The sequence below is a fragment of the Mustela nivalis genome, assembly GCF_964662115.1.
Source record: "Mustela nivalis genome assembly, chromosome: 4".
Classification (NCBI taxonomy): Eukaryota; Metazoa; Chordata; class Mammalia; order Carnivora; family Mustelidae; genus Mustela; species Mustela nivalis.
In genome coordinates, this window is record NC_139023.1 from 151,965,893 (window position 1) to 151,981,405 (window position 15,513).

The following is a 15,513-nucleotide window of genomic DNA, read 5'->3' on the forward strand; positions in this document are numbered from 1 at the left end:
GAGATCAGTCTCATATTTCCCAGTTGAGAATCATTTGTGTGGTTGCAAGTTTGGGTCAGTTTTTGTAGGTTTTGAAGATACCAGCAATTCTCTTTTATAGATTAAAACACAACTTCTGTTGAGCTTTTTCTTATCCTGAAGCAAACTGCAAAGAATACATCTCCTGAGCAACCACATTCAAAGAGTTTGGGGTGAAGATATCGGAGTCCCTGACAATAGTCGTATATGGAGGTTGGGGGGAAAGAGGGGGGGAAAGGTATGAATGAATGAATCTGGGGAAGAATGAGTGTGTGCTAGCTGCTGAACCAGAGAGGGGTAGAGAGAAAGGTGGTGGGGGAAGATGATAATTTAGGGCTTTTGAAGTGGAGTGAAGACACTTCTCACAAAAGGGTTGAGAAATTGATCACTCTTGACTGATGAGGCTCTGTCTTATACTATCTGCTCTCAGCCCTCCAAGCAGAGTGTGGGCTTCTCTGCAGACTTTCTGGAGGGTGAGTGGGAGATTCTTCCCCTGCCCAGGGAAAGGCTCCAGCTCTGGAGGCGAGGTGGCATGAGATGGGCGGAGGGAGGGTAGGAGAAGGTTAGCAGAAACTCCTGGAGTTAGCTCCACACCTTCATGAGTGAAAAGCTCCCCTTTATCTAGGTGCTGATTATTCATTACATTTCATTCAGACCTTGGCTTCTGGCTTTGCCTCCCAGTACTTCCTTGCCATGTGGCAATTTGCTGTTTATTAGCACCTCTGCAGAAGAGGCCCTGGGGTTTTGGAAGAAAGCAAACTTTAAAGGTAGAGCACCCCTGTCTTTCAAACACACAGATACTCAGCTGAAGACGCAGGAAAGTTGAAACTGGTGGGAAAGAATTGGAATGCCAGGGATCTTTCGTTCTTCTTTTTCTCTCAGGTCAAGGTTTAGAACTTACCCTTGGAGAGAAATATGTCCCTCTAGTTGTTGCAAGCTCCATGCACTCCTTTCCTCCAGCTGGTGCAAGAAACCAATTATTCCCAAACAATAAATACCTCCAAGCCCTGATGGGTGTTAGAATGAACAAGCCACTCTCTATGGGCACCTGCTACAACTGTGGGGTGGTGGCGTGTGAAGCGAACTTTTGTCCGTTACAGGAAAACCCAGGCCTGTGTGGAGTGGGTCCTCACAGGCGTTAAGGACCTCAAGGCCTCCAGCCGCCAGCACCCCCTGCCGTCCCTGCCCCCTCCCGGTACCCGCCCCCCTCCCCGCGCTGTTTTCGCACTTGGGCTTCTGCTTCCTTGACACTTTCCTGTCTCTCGCTCTGCCGCGCCAGGTCGCGGCGCCTGCCTGGGCGTCTTCTCCAGCTCCGGGTCACCTCGGGCTCCGTGGCCAGGGGAAGGGTGCCGGGGCTGGCGGAGGAGGGGGCAGCCTGGGCGGAAACGCGCGGGAGCTGGCGATGGGAACATCATGTGTCCTGGTGGCCCCACAAGTCCCCCGATATGTGTGTCGGGGTCTGACGACTGGAAGCGCTCCAGCCGCTGGTGTCCTCGTCACCACCACCGCCCGCCCCGGGAACTGGGCAGGGTGGGGGTGGGGGAGCCCTCGACTCCGGATTGACCTCGTCCCTATCTGGTCCCTCCCCCCCACCTCCAATCGAGCTCTGGCGCTTTCCTGCCCCTTTTTCTTGCTGGCTTTCTCCTCTCCCTGGGGGTCTCGATCTCTTTCTGTTTCTGTTGCCCTGTCTCCTGACTCCTATCTCGATTCTTTCTCTGAATTTGTGTTTTTCTCTCCTATCTTCCCCTCTTTCTTTCCTCTGGTCTCCGTCCCTAATTTCTCTCTCTGCATGTCCATTCCCTGCTGTGTTCTTCCCATAAGACTTCACCATTTAACACTACAGATTTGACTTTTTTTTATTGTCTGGCTTCCTCTTCTAGAATGGAATCTCCTGGAGACAGAATTTTCTCTATTTTGTTCCATGTCAAATCCAAGCTTCTGGAAAGTTCGAGGGCACAGAGTAGGTGCTCAATAAATAGAGAAGGAACGAAGGAAGGAACACATGAATGATTCTGTCCCTCTCCGGCTTTCTCAGGCCTGTCTCACTCTCTACCTGCTCCCTAGGTTTTTCCTCTGTCCTCCTTCTTCTTGTTTCTGTCTCTCTCCATAAACCCTCTCCTTCGTTTTTTCTCAGTCCTAGTGTTTGACTGACTTCCTCCATCTTTTCAGAATTTATGGGTCTGGGCTTTCCGTGCCTCGGGAGACGCTGCACCTGGCGTCCTTTGTCAGTCCTTGGTCTCTGTTCTGGGGAGCCCCGTGTCTCCCTTGCCAGCTGCCGCAGTCTCAGTGCCTAATCCGGGTTGTCTAGGCCAATTTAGCTTCCAAAATCCTGACTGCATGCCCGCGCCCGGAAATCCCTTCTTCTGCACACCCCAGAGTCCGGGGACTCCGGGGTCTCCTTAGAGGCAACGTAGATATGGACAGGAGATTTGCAGTCCGTCTCGGTGGGGCTGAGCCGTGCAGATAAAAGCTCTTGAGTGGCCCAAATCTTGGTGTCTAGCCTGGGCCTCCGTGTCCTGGTGGTGACCCTGGGCACCCACTGTGTGCCAGGAGACCTATTCCCCTTGGAGGGGAGTGTTCCATTCTCCAACTCCCATTACCCTTGAGAAATGCCATTAGCAATCCCTTTTGTAATTTTAATCCTTCAACAAACATTTATTGAGTCTCTACTAGGTGCCAGCCACAGTTGCTGCCCTTCTGGAGCTTACCTTCTGGGGAGTGAAGTGTATAACCAACCACAGATAAACGAATTTATAATTCCAGGGAACATAAGGACTGTGGGTAAAGCAAATTAACATGTTATGGATGCCCAGAACATTTATCGAGTTCTTGCTCTAGACCCAGCATGGCCAGAGCTGCAACTTCTAAAAGTCCCTGACAGGGAAGGAGGAGGGAGGACCCACAAGTGAACATACTCTGGCCCAGATCACCAAGAGATATCCCGGAGGTGACAGTTTTTGTCCCCAAAGAGTAGGTGCCCTCGTGACACTTCGGAGAGTCTGCAGGCCAGGAGTCGGTTTCCCCACAGCTTGGAGAGCAGCGGCAGGAAGCTCCCGTTTGCTGCGGGTTTCTTAAGGTTCTTGGGTGAGGAGGGAGAGAGGGAGCCAGGCTGGGAAGGGGGAAAGGGGCATGTACTAGAGTGTCAGTATGGCCACAGCAAGCTGACATTTCCCTGCTCCGCACCCGCTGGCCCAAGTGTCCGGACTTGCGGGCGCGCCAGGGCTGGGTTTCAGTTCTGTCCTCTGCTGCCCCGGGACTGAGGAGCATGCTCCCCATTTTAAAAGCCTCTGGCATCCTTCCCAAATTTAATGAAAATGTGGAGCCTCCTTTTTGCTTTTCTTTTTTTTCTCTCGGGCTCTTAGATTATGAGACACGACCTGCATTATTTTAAATGGATTTTAATATTTTTTAAATAGGGAACAGAATAGCTTTGGGATGTATTTTTTAAATATTTTATTTATTTTGACAGAGAGAGATCCCAAGTAGGCAGAGAGGCAGGCAGAAAGAGGGGGGGAAGCAGGCTTCCTGCCTAGCACAGAGCCCGATGCAGGGCTCCATCCCAGCACCCTGAGATCATGACCTGAGCCAAAGGCAGAGGCTTAACCCACTGAGCCACCCAGGCGCCCCATGTATGGGCTTAAAAAAAAAAAAAAAAAAAAAAAGATTTTATTTATTTATTTAACAGAGAGAGACAAGGAAAGAGGGAACACTAGCAGTTCTGTTAGGCATCCTCATTAAAGGGAATTTAGAGATATTTGAAAAACAAAAGGCAGGTTTAAAAAAGTGTTTCAGGGGCCCCTGGGTGGCTCAGTTGGTTAAGCTCTTGATCTCAGCTCAGGTCTTGAGTTCGAGCCTCACACTGGGCTCCATGCTAGGCATGGAACCTACTTTTTTTTATTTTTTTAAGATTTTATTTATTTATTTGACAGACAGATCACAAGTAGGCAGAGAGGCAGGCAGAGAGAGAAGGGGAAGCAGGCTCCCCGCTGAGCAGAGAGCCCGACGCGCTGGATCCCAGGACTGGAGATCATGACCTGAGCTGAAGGCAGAAGCTTTAACCCACTGAGCCACCTAGGTGCCCCGGAACCTACTTTTAAAAAAATTAGAGAGGCACCTGTGTGGCTCAGCCGTTAAGCTTTTGCCTTTGGCTCAGGTCATGATCTCAGGGTCCTGGGATCCAGCCCCGAATCAGGCTCCCTGCTCAGGGAGCCTGCTTCTCCCTCTCCCACTCTTCCTGCTGTGTTCCTGCTCTCACCATCTCTTTCTCTGTCAAATAAATAAACAAAATCTTTAAAACAAAATAAAATTTAAAAAATAGAAAAAGCATTTCATTATAGAAACTCAATATTAAATAAGAATGGAAAAAAGAACTAAGACTCAGGAATCTAAATCTGAGACCTACTGTCCAATGCACTGGATTTGCCACCTCAGAAAACTGTCTTAACCTTTCTGGGTCTCTGAATTTTTGTTCCTGTGAGATGGTAACACCTCTCTTCCTTCTTCTAGCTCCCCAATGTTGTTGTTTCCTCAAAAAAAAAAAAAAATGGAGTTTGAGAGTGGTAATTTGGAAATGACTATAAAATATTAAGGGGTGTGTCAAAAACTCGGATCCTTAGGGCCAGAAGCACCGAGGAGGCTTTAAAGGAGGTCTGTGAGCAAGACTTTGGCTTCACTTTGCAACACCGAATAGTATTTTTAAATTATTTTTAGAGAGGAGGAGGGGCGGAGGGACGGGAGCGAGAGAATATTTAGTGGGCTCCACGCCCAGCCCGAAGCGGAAGAGGGACTCAATCTCAGGACTCTGTGATCAAGACCTGAGCCGAAATCACGAGTCCCAGGCTTAACCAACTGAGCCACCCAGGCGCCCTATGGAATAGTATTTTTAAAAACAAGACGGAGTAAAAGAGCGTTACTGCCTTCTCTCCTCACATCTGCCAGCGGGAGGCTGATTATCACTTCCTGGGGTGCTGAGCTCATTTGGGTGGTAGGGGGAGGGTGTTTTTATGTCCTCGATACCCCCAGCCCCACGCCACAAAAAATTCTGGGTGTTGAAACGCCAGGCACAAGGAGGGAAAAAAGGTCTACGTAGTCGAGCAGCTCAATTCATTCTCCAACTTTGCGTCAGCGGGGACTAGCCCGGCTCCGCAATTTGGTTCTCCCAGCTCCGCCCAAGGCGGGGGTGGCACAGGGGGCAGGGTGGGTCACGCGAGTGAGGATTAGGAGTGGCAGAGAAGGAAAGCCCAGGCCCGGTGGGGAAATTCGAGGGCCGTGTGGGGGCCAGACCCAGCCTACGTTCAGCGCGGGTCACTCTGCATGTCTGTCATGAGTCCTTGCGCTCAAGTCCACAGAGAAGCGTCTACATCTCGGAGAATTCGTTACGAAAGACTTCCTAGTCCCTAGGAGGGACTTCCTAGTCCCCTCTCTGGTTCTCCCTCTCTCTCTCCGAGGGTCTCTTGTTCCGATTATAAGACTGAGCGAGCCCCATGTTTTTCCAGGCGTTGTTGGCTTTTGTAAAGGCGGCCACGGAGGCTGATTTCCGCGTGGTGCTGAATGGCTTTACCAACCCAGATCTGAGATTCTGACACCTAAGGTTGCGCTGCGTTTACAATAAGCTGGCTCGGGTCCCGCCAGGAAATCCGGTTACCCCGCAGGGGAGACCCTGGCTGGTGTCTTCGTGGTTTCCATCGTCCACAGTTTATTAACTCTTTTGTTCAGGGAACTAGAGTTCAGATTCCTCTGTACACCAAGTCCAGTCTACAGTTGGGATTTTACTAGGGTATGGACCAGCTCAAGTCCCCGAGGCCTTAAGGGAGCAAGAAAATGCAGTTTATTCTTGTATCCTGGGGAGTTTTTTAAAAAGTGTGCAATGAATCTATGTAATTCTTATTTGTCTAAAATTTCATGCCATGACTCTTCATTAGCCCAGGCCCTTAGTAAAAAGAGATCAAAGATTTTTACAGTATTAAAATTTCCCTGTTGACTATGGGAAAGAAAAGAGGAAAGAGGACGTGAGTGGGGTTGGGCCACCATCCCAGGCCAGCCCAGGGACACGTCCTTAAAAATAGCCAAGAATCCGAACCTAAAAGCACCCCCCTCCCCCGTTTCCCAGCGGCCTCCTGAGCGAGAGAGAAGCCTGGGAACTTAGCGGCAGCCGATAAACCTCCTCCAGCCGGCGGGCCAGGGAGGCCTTGAAATGCTCCGTGCTCCTGGCAACAGCGCGGCAGACGTGGGGGCTACTGCCTTGCCCGAGCGAGGGAGGGGGCCGACCGAAAGACGGAGGGAGGGAGCGAGGAAAAATCAAACACCCGAAGAGAACAGACCGCTCGCCAATCACCTTCTGGACAGTCTTTGAGCTAAACGCTTTGGGAAGAAAGTTGGGGCGCTGGGCCCAGAGAAAAGAGCCGCAAGAAAGAAGACACAAATTTCTCTATCCCCGGCGCATTCCTAGAAGGAGCGAATCTCTCAAGGCTCCCAGGCCTCAGCCCACCTGAACTGCTCCAGAGTGGGGCGTGGATAAAAGGGCTCTGTCGGGTCCCTTGCCAGAAGAGGACTCCCGGTGAATATGGGGTTCCTAACAAGCGAGCTCATAGAAAAACCAGGCTCTTCCATCAGGGGTCTCACAACATCCACTTAGAGCAGGCAGGGCCCGTTCTGCGCCCCCCCTCCCAACCCCCTTCACGGAGGAGGAGACTAAGGTTCCGGGAGGCCTTGTGGGGGAGCAGTAGACGGGGGAGGCTCGTCCCAGGGCACCCAGCTAAAGCAAACCTCAGCACACGCGCTCTCGCGCCGTGGGCCATCCAGCACTGCTAATAGAAGCCCGCCTGGGAGTGGTCTGTGTCCTTGGCTTTGGTGAGGACGCTTGGATGGCCACTCCATCAGATGCTAAGCCCCAAGCCCTTGGTGTGTTGCTAAGAACATCCTCAGGGCACAGGCTCAGCTCTGAGGGTCTCGGGTGCAAGGCGGATCTGAGACCTAGGGCTTCGCTGGAGCCACAAATCCCCACCGAAAACAGAGAGGCTACAACATCTTGCCGCTTGTCCAAGCCCACACGTTTAATTCTCCAGAAAGTCCTCATAGGCCAATGGGGATGTCCTTTTAGACCAAGCAGGGGTCGCGTACTCTTAGCCGCCATTCCTCTGAAAGTGCGCCAGCTGAGTGTCCTCTACAAACCTCTCCAGTCTCCCGGGTCCCCAGGACACCTTCCCTCTTAAGTTCCCAGACTTCTGGGATCTGCCAGGGCTAAAATCTGCAGAGGCGCTGGCGAGGAGTTGAAGGAAGCTGGAGCAGGGTCCCTAAACAGACCATTCCAAGTTTCCGGGGCGCGAAGGGGCCTAGGTGAGCAGGTGCCTGGGGGCCGGGTGGGGGCGGCGAGGGTGCGTCCAGCCCCGACGCAGACCTTCGGCAGCTCCGCGGGGCGCGCCTCAGTTTTCTCTCCTGCCCTCGGGCCCCTCTGATCCTCCGCACATTTCGCTCAGGAAAAAGAACTCCCCGCGCAGCCGCGATCAGTTCTTCCTCCGGGATTTTCCTGAGAATCCCCACGAGTTGGCCACGATCCCTTTGGGGTTTTCCTTCCAATCAGCCCCGCGTACTAGTCTTGTCCTCTGCGCCCGGGTTGCCCTCGAGCAGGCCAGGAATACACTGCTGATTACCAAAAGCGGAAGCTGGCGTAACCCCTTACCCTTCCTTCGCAGCTGCACCGGTTTCGTGTAGGGTGGTATCCCGGCCCCCTCCCGACCCCTCTAATCCGGTATGAAAAACCTGCTCTTGAGAGAAAATTCGGCTTTAGGAGAGGGAAAAAAGGTTTAACCGAAAGCGTGAGAGCCACCGGCCGGCTGTTATCTGGGGCTGAAGGCTGCGGTAATCGATGGGTTATTTTTACGCGGTAATAGGGCCCTGTGATTGCTCTATTAACCTTTAGACCTGTCTGAGGGACTCTCCGGCTCGCAGCCCCGCTGCGCGGGGGCCTCTAGGCACTGACGCTGACTCCAGACTCAGGCCTACCACCCTTGCCGCCCCCAACTCTGGGTGTGTTGGGGCGGGGAGGGGGGGGTTGCTGAGCTGCCTGGAAGACTCCTGGTTTCCTGGGGCACTGCCAAGCTCCCCAAGCCCCTGCCACGTCCTTTGGATTGGTGCAGCTGCGCGGCAGGCTGCAGGGAAAACGGAAAGGTCTGAAACTTAGAGGCCATACGAGATGGGAAGCGTCGACAGGAAAGGGTGAACGTTTTGCATAGATACATAAAATTGAGGGCTGCAGAGGCCGCCTCGCGGACTCCCCAGGCTGCTGAGAAGGCGAAAGGGAAGCTTCCTTCACTGCGTTCTGACTTCAGTGGGCCAGTCCCAGGTTTTGTGTCTTTTCCCCTAGCAGTCCGAGGCTAGCAGGATCCCCGCTGTCCACTACCTCCCGGAGACTCGCAGCCAGCCGGGTTCTCCTGGTGACCCGGTGCTCCACAGCCAATATTAGGGGTCTCTCTCAAGAGGTCACCTTTCCTTCTATCAGCCCCGCCCCTTGTCCCGCGAGTCCAGGGCTGCGGCAAGACCCGGACCACCCGGAGGCGCGGGTGGGGGATGGGGTGGAGGGAGGAGGTAGGAGGTAGGAGAAGGGAGCTCCTGAATAAAGCTGACCCTGAGCAAAACTGCAAACCGAATCGACCTCAGGCACGGCGGTGGGTGAAGCCCCGCGCCCCGGCAGTGGCGCTTTAGCATTTTCCGAGATCCGTGCGCCTGGACTTTGCCTGCTGGGGGAGTTTTTTGTACAGCCCCGCAGCCGGGCGCCGAGCGGAGGTGCAGCCTCTGCGGCGCACCCCCGCCCCTCGCCCTTGCACGTGACTCCCACAGGCCAGTCAGCGCCCGGGAACGCGAGCGCAGGGGCGAGGGGACCCGCGCTGGGAGCTGGGGGAAGCGGAGGCGGCCGGCACAGTGGCTGCGAGAAGCACCGCTGCTGCGGTAGCTCCCGGGGCGCCCAGGGGAGCGCGCGCCCGCCCTCCAGGAGGCTCAGGTCCCGGCAGGTACGGCTTTTTCTTCCGTCGCCATGCTCTCTCCCGCAGTCCGCGAATCCAGGGCTCCTCTGCGCTGTTTGCCTAGGAGTAGAGAGGTAACTGGTGGATGGAAAGGAGACATTGGTCACCCCCTCCGCCCCCCAATTGGTCAAAGACTGCTCAACTTCGGGCATTGGCTTAATAGCGTCTTTAAATCAAAGTAAGATTTGGAGGGAAAGCGAAGAGGGGTGTTCGAAGTGCTTTGGGGTGTGTGTGTGTGTGTGTGTGAACTTGAACGTTTTTAATCCCCGCCACCGCGTGTATACTCCAGCCCTTGTTTCTGCACCTCTCAGGCAGGTCCTGGATGGGGATGATGGCCGTGCGAAATCACACTAACCACCTGATCCGGGACAGGCCTCACGGAGGGGCTCAGACGGAGCTGCGTGGCCCGTCGGGACTCCCGGGACTCTATAGAGTGGTGGTGGGAGGCAGCGCGACTGGGCCTCGGGCCCCAGGGAGGCGCTTCCAAGTCGGGAACGGCTACTGAGCGCCTGGACCTTTTTTGCCCTTCTGGTCAGCCTCCTAGCCCTCCCGACTGGGGTCCAGGGAGTCAAACACCACCCACGAAGCTAACAACCCCACCCACTCACACTACTTCTGGGCGAAAGTAGCGGAGGGCCGGAACCCGAGAGGAAAGCAGTGACGGACGTCCCTCCTCCAGCCACGGCTAGCTGCCGAGTCGCTTGGCTTTGAGCTGGGAGTCAGGGGGTCCTTCAGGGAGAGCAGGATGCCTGGGTGGTAAACTGCCACCAGGCTGAGGGAAAGAAGAGACCTTTCGGTTGGGAAACGGTGGAGAGGGACCGAGGGCTGGTAGGATTTGGGGCAGCGCTGTGACCCTGAGGGGAAGGTTGGGGAAGCGCTGCAGGAGAGTATTTCCTGGGTTCCTCAGAAGAGGAATAGACAGCCAGGAGCAGGTTTCAGGCTTTTAAAGAAAGGTTCCATTGGGATACCACCCCCCCGCCAACTTCTGAGTCTCCACCTTCCCCAGCAGCGGCCAATTTTATTATTGCTGGCGAGTGTGTTGCGTTGGTGTGTGACAGTTTTCTGCACAACAGGCCGAGAACCGAGACGCGAGCTGAGCTGAAAGAGCTGGAGTGACTTGTATATAGACGGGGACATTAGGGCAAGCTTTCAGTCCTCCCGCAATCAGAAATAAATCGGGAAAGGGCTGTCAGCTAAATCACTAAGAAAGCATTTCCTGTTTGGTCTGTGATTTTGAGGTGACTGGAATGCGTGGCCAGAAAGGGAAGAAAAACCGGGGAGCAGGCCTGAGCCCCCATGGCGAGGCCCGACCTGCCATTCTCAGTGGCTGGCGCTGCTACCTCCGTGGATGCCTGAACCCAGGCTTAATAATAGAAACAGGCAGAATGATTTCTTGTCTTTCTAGAAAGATATTGAGGGGTATTTTCTCCACCTTCTGTTGTTCAGTAATCCAACGCCCAGGTAATGTACCAGCCATTTAAAAAAGGCAGAGCATGTAATAAAGACAAATGCTAGATTTATGGCATTTTTAGCATTTACATTTTAAAGCTTGTAAATTAGCGTCTGTATGTATATTGGAAGTTGTCTTACAAAATTATAAATCTTCCTTTCCTGCAGTTATGTGAGAAACAATTATGATGTTATGTTTTAGAACTGCAGAAGTTGAATATTAGAGAAAATACAATGAAATAGAAAAACTATTTGATGTAAAAATTAAATACTGAATATTTTATCAAAATAAGCCTATGTATTTACTTATTGAAGCCCAGAGATTTTTATAAGTTACTATTTTTTATCTTCATTTTCAAAGAATGAAGTTAGTTTAAAAAGTTAGTTAGTTAAAAAAATTTTTTTTTAACATTTTATTTTTAAGTAAACTCTACACCCAACCGTGGGGCTTGAACTCACAAATAGGAGATCAAGAGTCACATCTACGGGAGCGCCTGGGTGGCTCAGTGTGTTAAAGCCTCTACCTTCCGCTCAGATCATGATCCCAGGGTCCTGAGATCCAGCCCGGCATCGGGCTCTCTGCTGGGCAGGGAGCCTGCTTCCTCCTCTCTGCCTGCCTCTCTGCCTACTTGTGATCTCTGTCAAATAAGTAAATAAAATTTTTAAAAAAAGAGTCATATCCATGGACTAATACGGGTACTCCTCAGATCAAATTTTTTTGTATCCACTGTCTAGCCAGACTTCTTACTGGAAAGAAATGTCCAACAAACCAATAATTTGTTTATAGTTTTGAAAGCAAAAGACAAATTATCTAGGAGTTAACATGTGACTATAGAATACAGTGCTATTAACTCCATTATCATTAGTGATGTTGCAAAAATGGTTAAAAACATTATACAGTGTGTATTAGAAATTCCATTTTCAGAATTTTTTACAATAATTAAGATGCCCATTTATTATAGTATGATTATATCTGAGGCACTGTCTTCTGGCACACTAGAAATCTGTAATAATAATAGCCAACAATTGTATAGAACTTTGTGCCTGTTATAACTTTTATAAAAACCCTGTTATAAGTGCTTAATATATAATAATCCTCACAATCCTCAAGTGACTCTACAAGATAGATGCCTTTAACATTTGCATTTTTGCAAATGAGAAAACTGAGGCACAGAGGTTAACTAATGTGTCTAAAGTCATCCATTCAGTAAGTGATGGAGCCTGGATTTAGTGTAATAAGGGTCAATTAATATCTTTAATTCTACTATTGCAGTGAAAAAGAAACTACTGCTAAAAGTGACTACCTCATCTTAAGGAGTAAAGTGGGAGTGTCTCAGTCAGGCTCAAACCCTGGAGGCCCACACATTCTGTCCCTCACCCCCCTTAATTGTATTTTGATCTTTTGACAAGTTTCAAAACTCTCTAATGATGCTTCAGTTCTATCTTTTGTAAATGGAGGTGACACACTTTTCCTTAGTGAAGCTGTGACAATAAGGACCTGGAACAAAGCAGGTGCTTCAGAAAGTAAAGCCCTTATTTTATCAGAAAAAAATGGCCTGGGAAAATAAAAACACAGGATATAAGGATATAACCAAGTCCCATGAATGGTTCTTCCCCCTCAAGCAGTGTCATTGGTGTTCTGATTCCCTATGTGGGTGAACCAGGAATTCTATATGGAAAAACCCATTCAGTAAATCCAGATGACCCAGGGAGTAGTTCTGTAAAGTGAACTTGGACATTCCTTTCACTTTTCTAGTTTGGAAACCCAATCTGCAACATTGCTAAAATATTGTTTGCAGGAAAAATATCTTGTCTGATTTGACTTCCACATGGTAAAGTGTGTGGATGGATAAGAATTTTCACAATCCTTTTCACAGAAATTCACCAGACACTGTGCTCATATATAAACATTTAGACTCTACCTCTACTTAAGGAAAAAAAAAAAAGATTACAAAGAAAATTTTCCTTGGTTGCTGGTTTTTATAGAGTTTGTCTTTGTCTTTCACGGGCAATCTAAAGTTTTTTTCACGCCCGGGACACTTGGGGTTAGGTGGGACAGAGATATTTCTTGGGTCCCAGGAACTGCCCTGGAAACCTGAAACCCTTGAACTTATAAAATACAGTGACTAGAATATGCTTGAAAAATAAGGCAAAATTAAAGACGTTCCTGACAAGCAATACAAAAAAAAAAAAAAATGACCTGGGTCACTACCCATAATTACAGGTCCAATAACCATGAAGCCCCATGTCCCTAAAACTGCCCTCCCTAGGCTTCCACGAAGCAGCCAGATTCCCGGGCCTCCGCACGACAAAGACCGCAGCTTCCTTGGGAGCCGCAGGCTTCTTTGAGAGAGAGTGCTGTTTTCTTGGGTTAGCAGTTCGAAAGAAGCAACCTCGAGCATAACGAGGCTCCTAATGAACTTCCTCTTTTTGTTGTTCCCCTTTTAGGACCTGTAGAAGGACGCAGCCGGTCCCTCTGCATTGGAACCAGACTATTGCACCCAACGCCACCGGAGTCTGCGGTGTCCGGAGGACTGTGCGCGGCGACAGCCGCCGGCGTGACCCGAAGGCCCGTGCCCCACGCAGGCGCCCAGGCACCATCCCGCGTCTTCTGCCACTCATAGGCGCTCGGGACCTCTAGGCCCAGGGGTAGATTCAGCCTCTCCTCCAGCACCTCCAGGAAGAACCAAAATTTCAATTTGGGATTTTCCTATAAACAAGAGCCTAGAGTCGGTTTTGCTCGATGCTGGATTTAATACGTGTATGTTTTTGAGAGATTGGTTTTTCTTTACTTTTGATTTTTGATCTGCGTTTATGTGACAGACTCTCACCTGTACCTTATTATTATTTTTTCTATCATTATTATTATTGTGTCTTGCTGCATCGCGCCTTGACTCGCGAGTGACGGGACTCCGAAGCGTAGAGCTCGCGGGGGCGATGTACCAGAGCTTGGCCATGGCGGCCAACCACGGCCCCCCTCCCGGGGCCTACGAGGCGGGCGGCCCCGGCGCCTTCATGCACAGCGCGGGCGCTGCGTCCTCGCCAGTCTACGTGCCCACGCCGCGGGTGCCCTCATCTGTGCTGGGCCTGTCTTATCTCCAGGGCGGAGGCGGGGGCGCCGCGTCCGGAGCCACCTCTGGCGGCAGCTCCGGTGGGGCCCCGTCGGGTGCCGGGCCCGGAACCCAGCAGGGCAGTCCGGGCTGGAGCCAGGCGGGAGCCGAGGGAGCCGCCTACACGCCCCCGCCGGTGTCGCCGCGCTTCTCCTTCCCGGGAACCACTGGGTCCCTGGCGGCCGCCGCCGCCGCCGCCGCGGCCCGGGAAGCCGCGGCCTACAGCAGTGGTAGCGGAGCTGCGGGTGCGGGCCTGACGGGCCGCGAGCAGTACGGGCGTGCGGGCTTCGCAGGCTCCTACTCGAGCCCCTACCCCGCCTACATGGCCGACGTGGGCGCGTCCTGGGCCGCGGCCGCCGCCGCCTCCGCCGGTCCCTTCGACAGCCCGGTCCTGCACAGCTTGCCCGGGAGGGCGAACCCCGCTGCCCGACACCCCAATCTCGGTGAGTACTGAGCGCAAGCACCCGGGCTGGGTACTGGAGCAGGCTGTCGTGAGCACTGTTGGAAACATTGAATTTTTCACAAGTGTGCGTGTAGGGTGGCGGGCGGTAGGGAAGGGACAGACGCGTGAGTTTCCAAGGAAGACCCAAGCTGGAGGCTCCGAACGCTGGCGGCAGTGAAAGTCACAGCCCCTGAGAGCCCAGATTCTGTTAAGCGGGAGGGAGCCTACTCTCTGGTGCTTTTCTGAAAGAGAGAGGACTGCAGGGTGGCAGGGTCTGAGTGTGTCCCCGTTAAGCCCCAAACGTCGGGTTCGTATGACCCCGCCAAGCCCATCTATAGGTGACTGCGGGAGGGTGACAGGCTCACTGGAGAGCTGGGAGGGGCAGCTCCGAGAGCCCTTGGTGGACAGCGTTCGCGATCGTGGGGTTTCTGCTCCCATTTCCTCTCGGCCCTCCCTTGGTGTCCCCAGCAGGGAACTGATTACATTGGCGAGGGCCCAAGATCTTTTGGGCCATTTGTCGGCCCAGTTGGAGGATCCTTCCAAGTGGCAGATGATTCTCCTTTCGGGATTTCACACCTGGTACAAAGGAGGGACTGGAGCAATGGAGATGGGTTGAACTGAAGCTGGCACCTTGTGGGTGCCCCGGGGCCAGAGCGCACTGCGCCCTGCGCGGGTCTGCGGGGGCACGTGTGCTGGGTGTATCGAAAGCGCATACCTGATCAGCGTCCAAGGGAGCCACCGGAAGCCCAGAAGGGCTTCTCTATAATATCTGACTTAAATGGAGATTTTGCAGCAGTTTCCCTAAGTTGAGCGTCCTCTTGTCCTGAGGGCTGAGGTTAGAAATAACAATCCTAATGGGCACCATTGAATATTTTCTGTGAAATGGCAAAACTGGGAATTATGGCAAACGTGGGCACTCTGGCTCCAATTTATAGACTGAACAAAATGAAATCTGAGAAAGGGTCTGCTTGCTTTGGAAAGGCAAGTAAGGGAAGTGGGAACCACTAGTTCAAAATGCAGACGACCTATGGCCTGTGGAATTTCAGGAAGGGCCAGTATTGGGTTTGGTTGGAGATGGTTTTTGCGGGGGAGGGGAAGCGCAGACCTGAGAAACAAAGTTAACATTTATTGACTACCTACTAAGTGCTAAATCCTTTCACATTTGTTCTCACTTTGAAGAGTAAAGCTTGTCCCTCCCAGGTTTCCAGTCTTAGGCTGGCTCTGAGAAGGGCCCTGGCTTTGAAGAGCTTTTAAATTATCCTCTGACCCTGGGTGGCCAGGGAAGGTCCCCAGGGGGGTCCAGCCAAATACACATCCCAGGTAAACTGATTAACCATGGAAGTGGCGCCGGGGCTGGGTCTGTGGCTCCTAGTTTCCCCCTCCCCTTCTCAGGGGAGCCAGACGGCACCCCCCAGGGGAGGAGGGGCAACTGGCTCTGGAGCCTCTCTTAGGGCCTGAGCCAGATAGCTTGCTTGAA

The 15,513-nt window shown here is 52.2% G+C and overlaps 1 protein-coding gene across 6 annotated transcripts in view; it reads left to right on the plus strand.

The window, feature by feature from the left end:
* The window catches only part of GATA4 (GATA binding protein 4), an 82,726-nt gene that overhangs the window by 19,217 nt on the left and 47,996 nt on the right, over positions 1-15,513 (plus strand). For 3 of the 6 annotated variants that reach the window (XM_082726925.1, XM_082726923.1, XM_082726924.1), the window contains one exon: positions 12,933-14,037. In XM_082726925.1, the coding sequence (XP_082583051.1) occupies positions 13,422-14,037 (616 nt within the window). In that variant the 5' untranslated portion in view covers positions 12,933-13,421. Of the gene's footprint in view, positions 1-8,861; positions 9,110-12,932; positions 14,038-15,513 lie in introns of those variants that run through there. The other 3 variants (XM_082726922.1, XM_082726927.1, XM_082726926.1) reach the window with 2 other exon arrangements.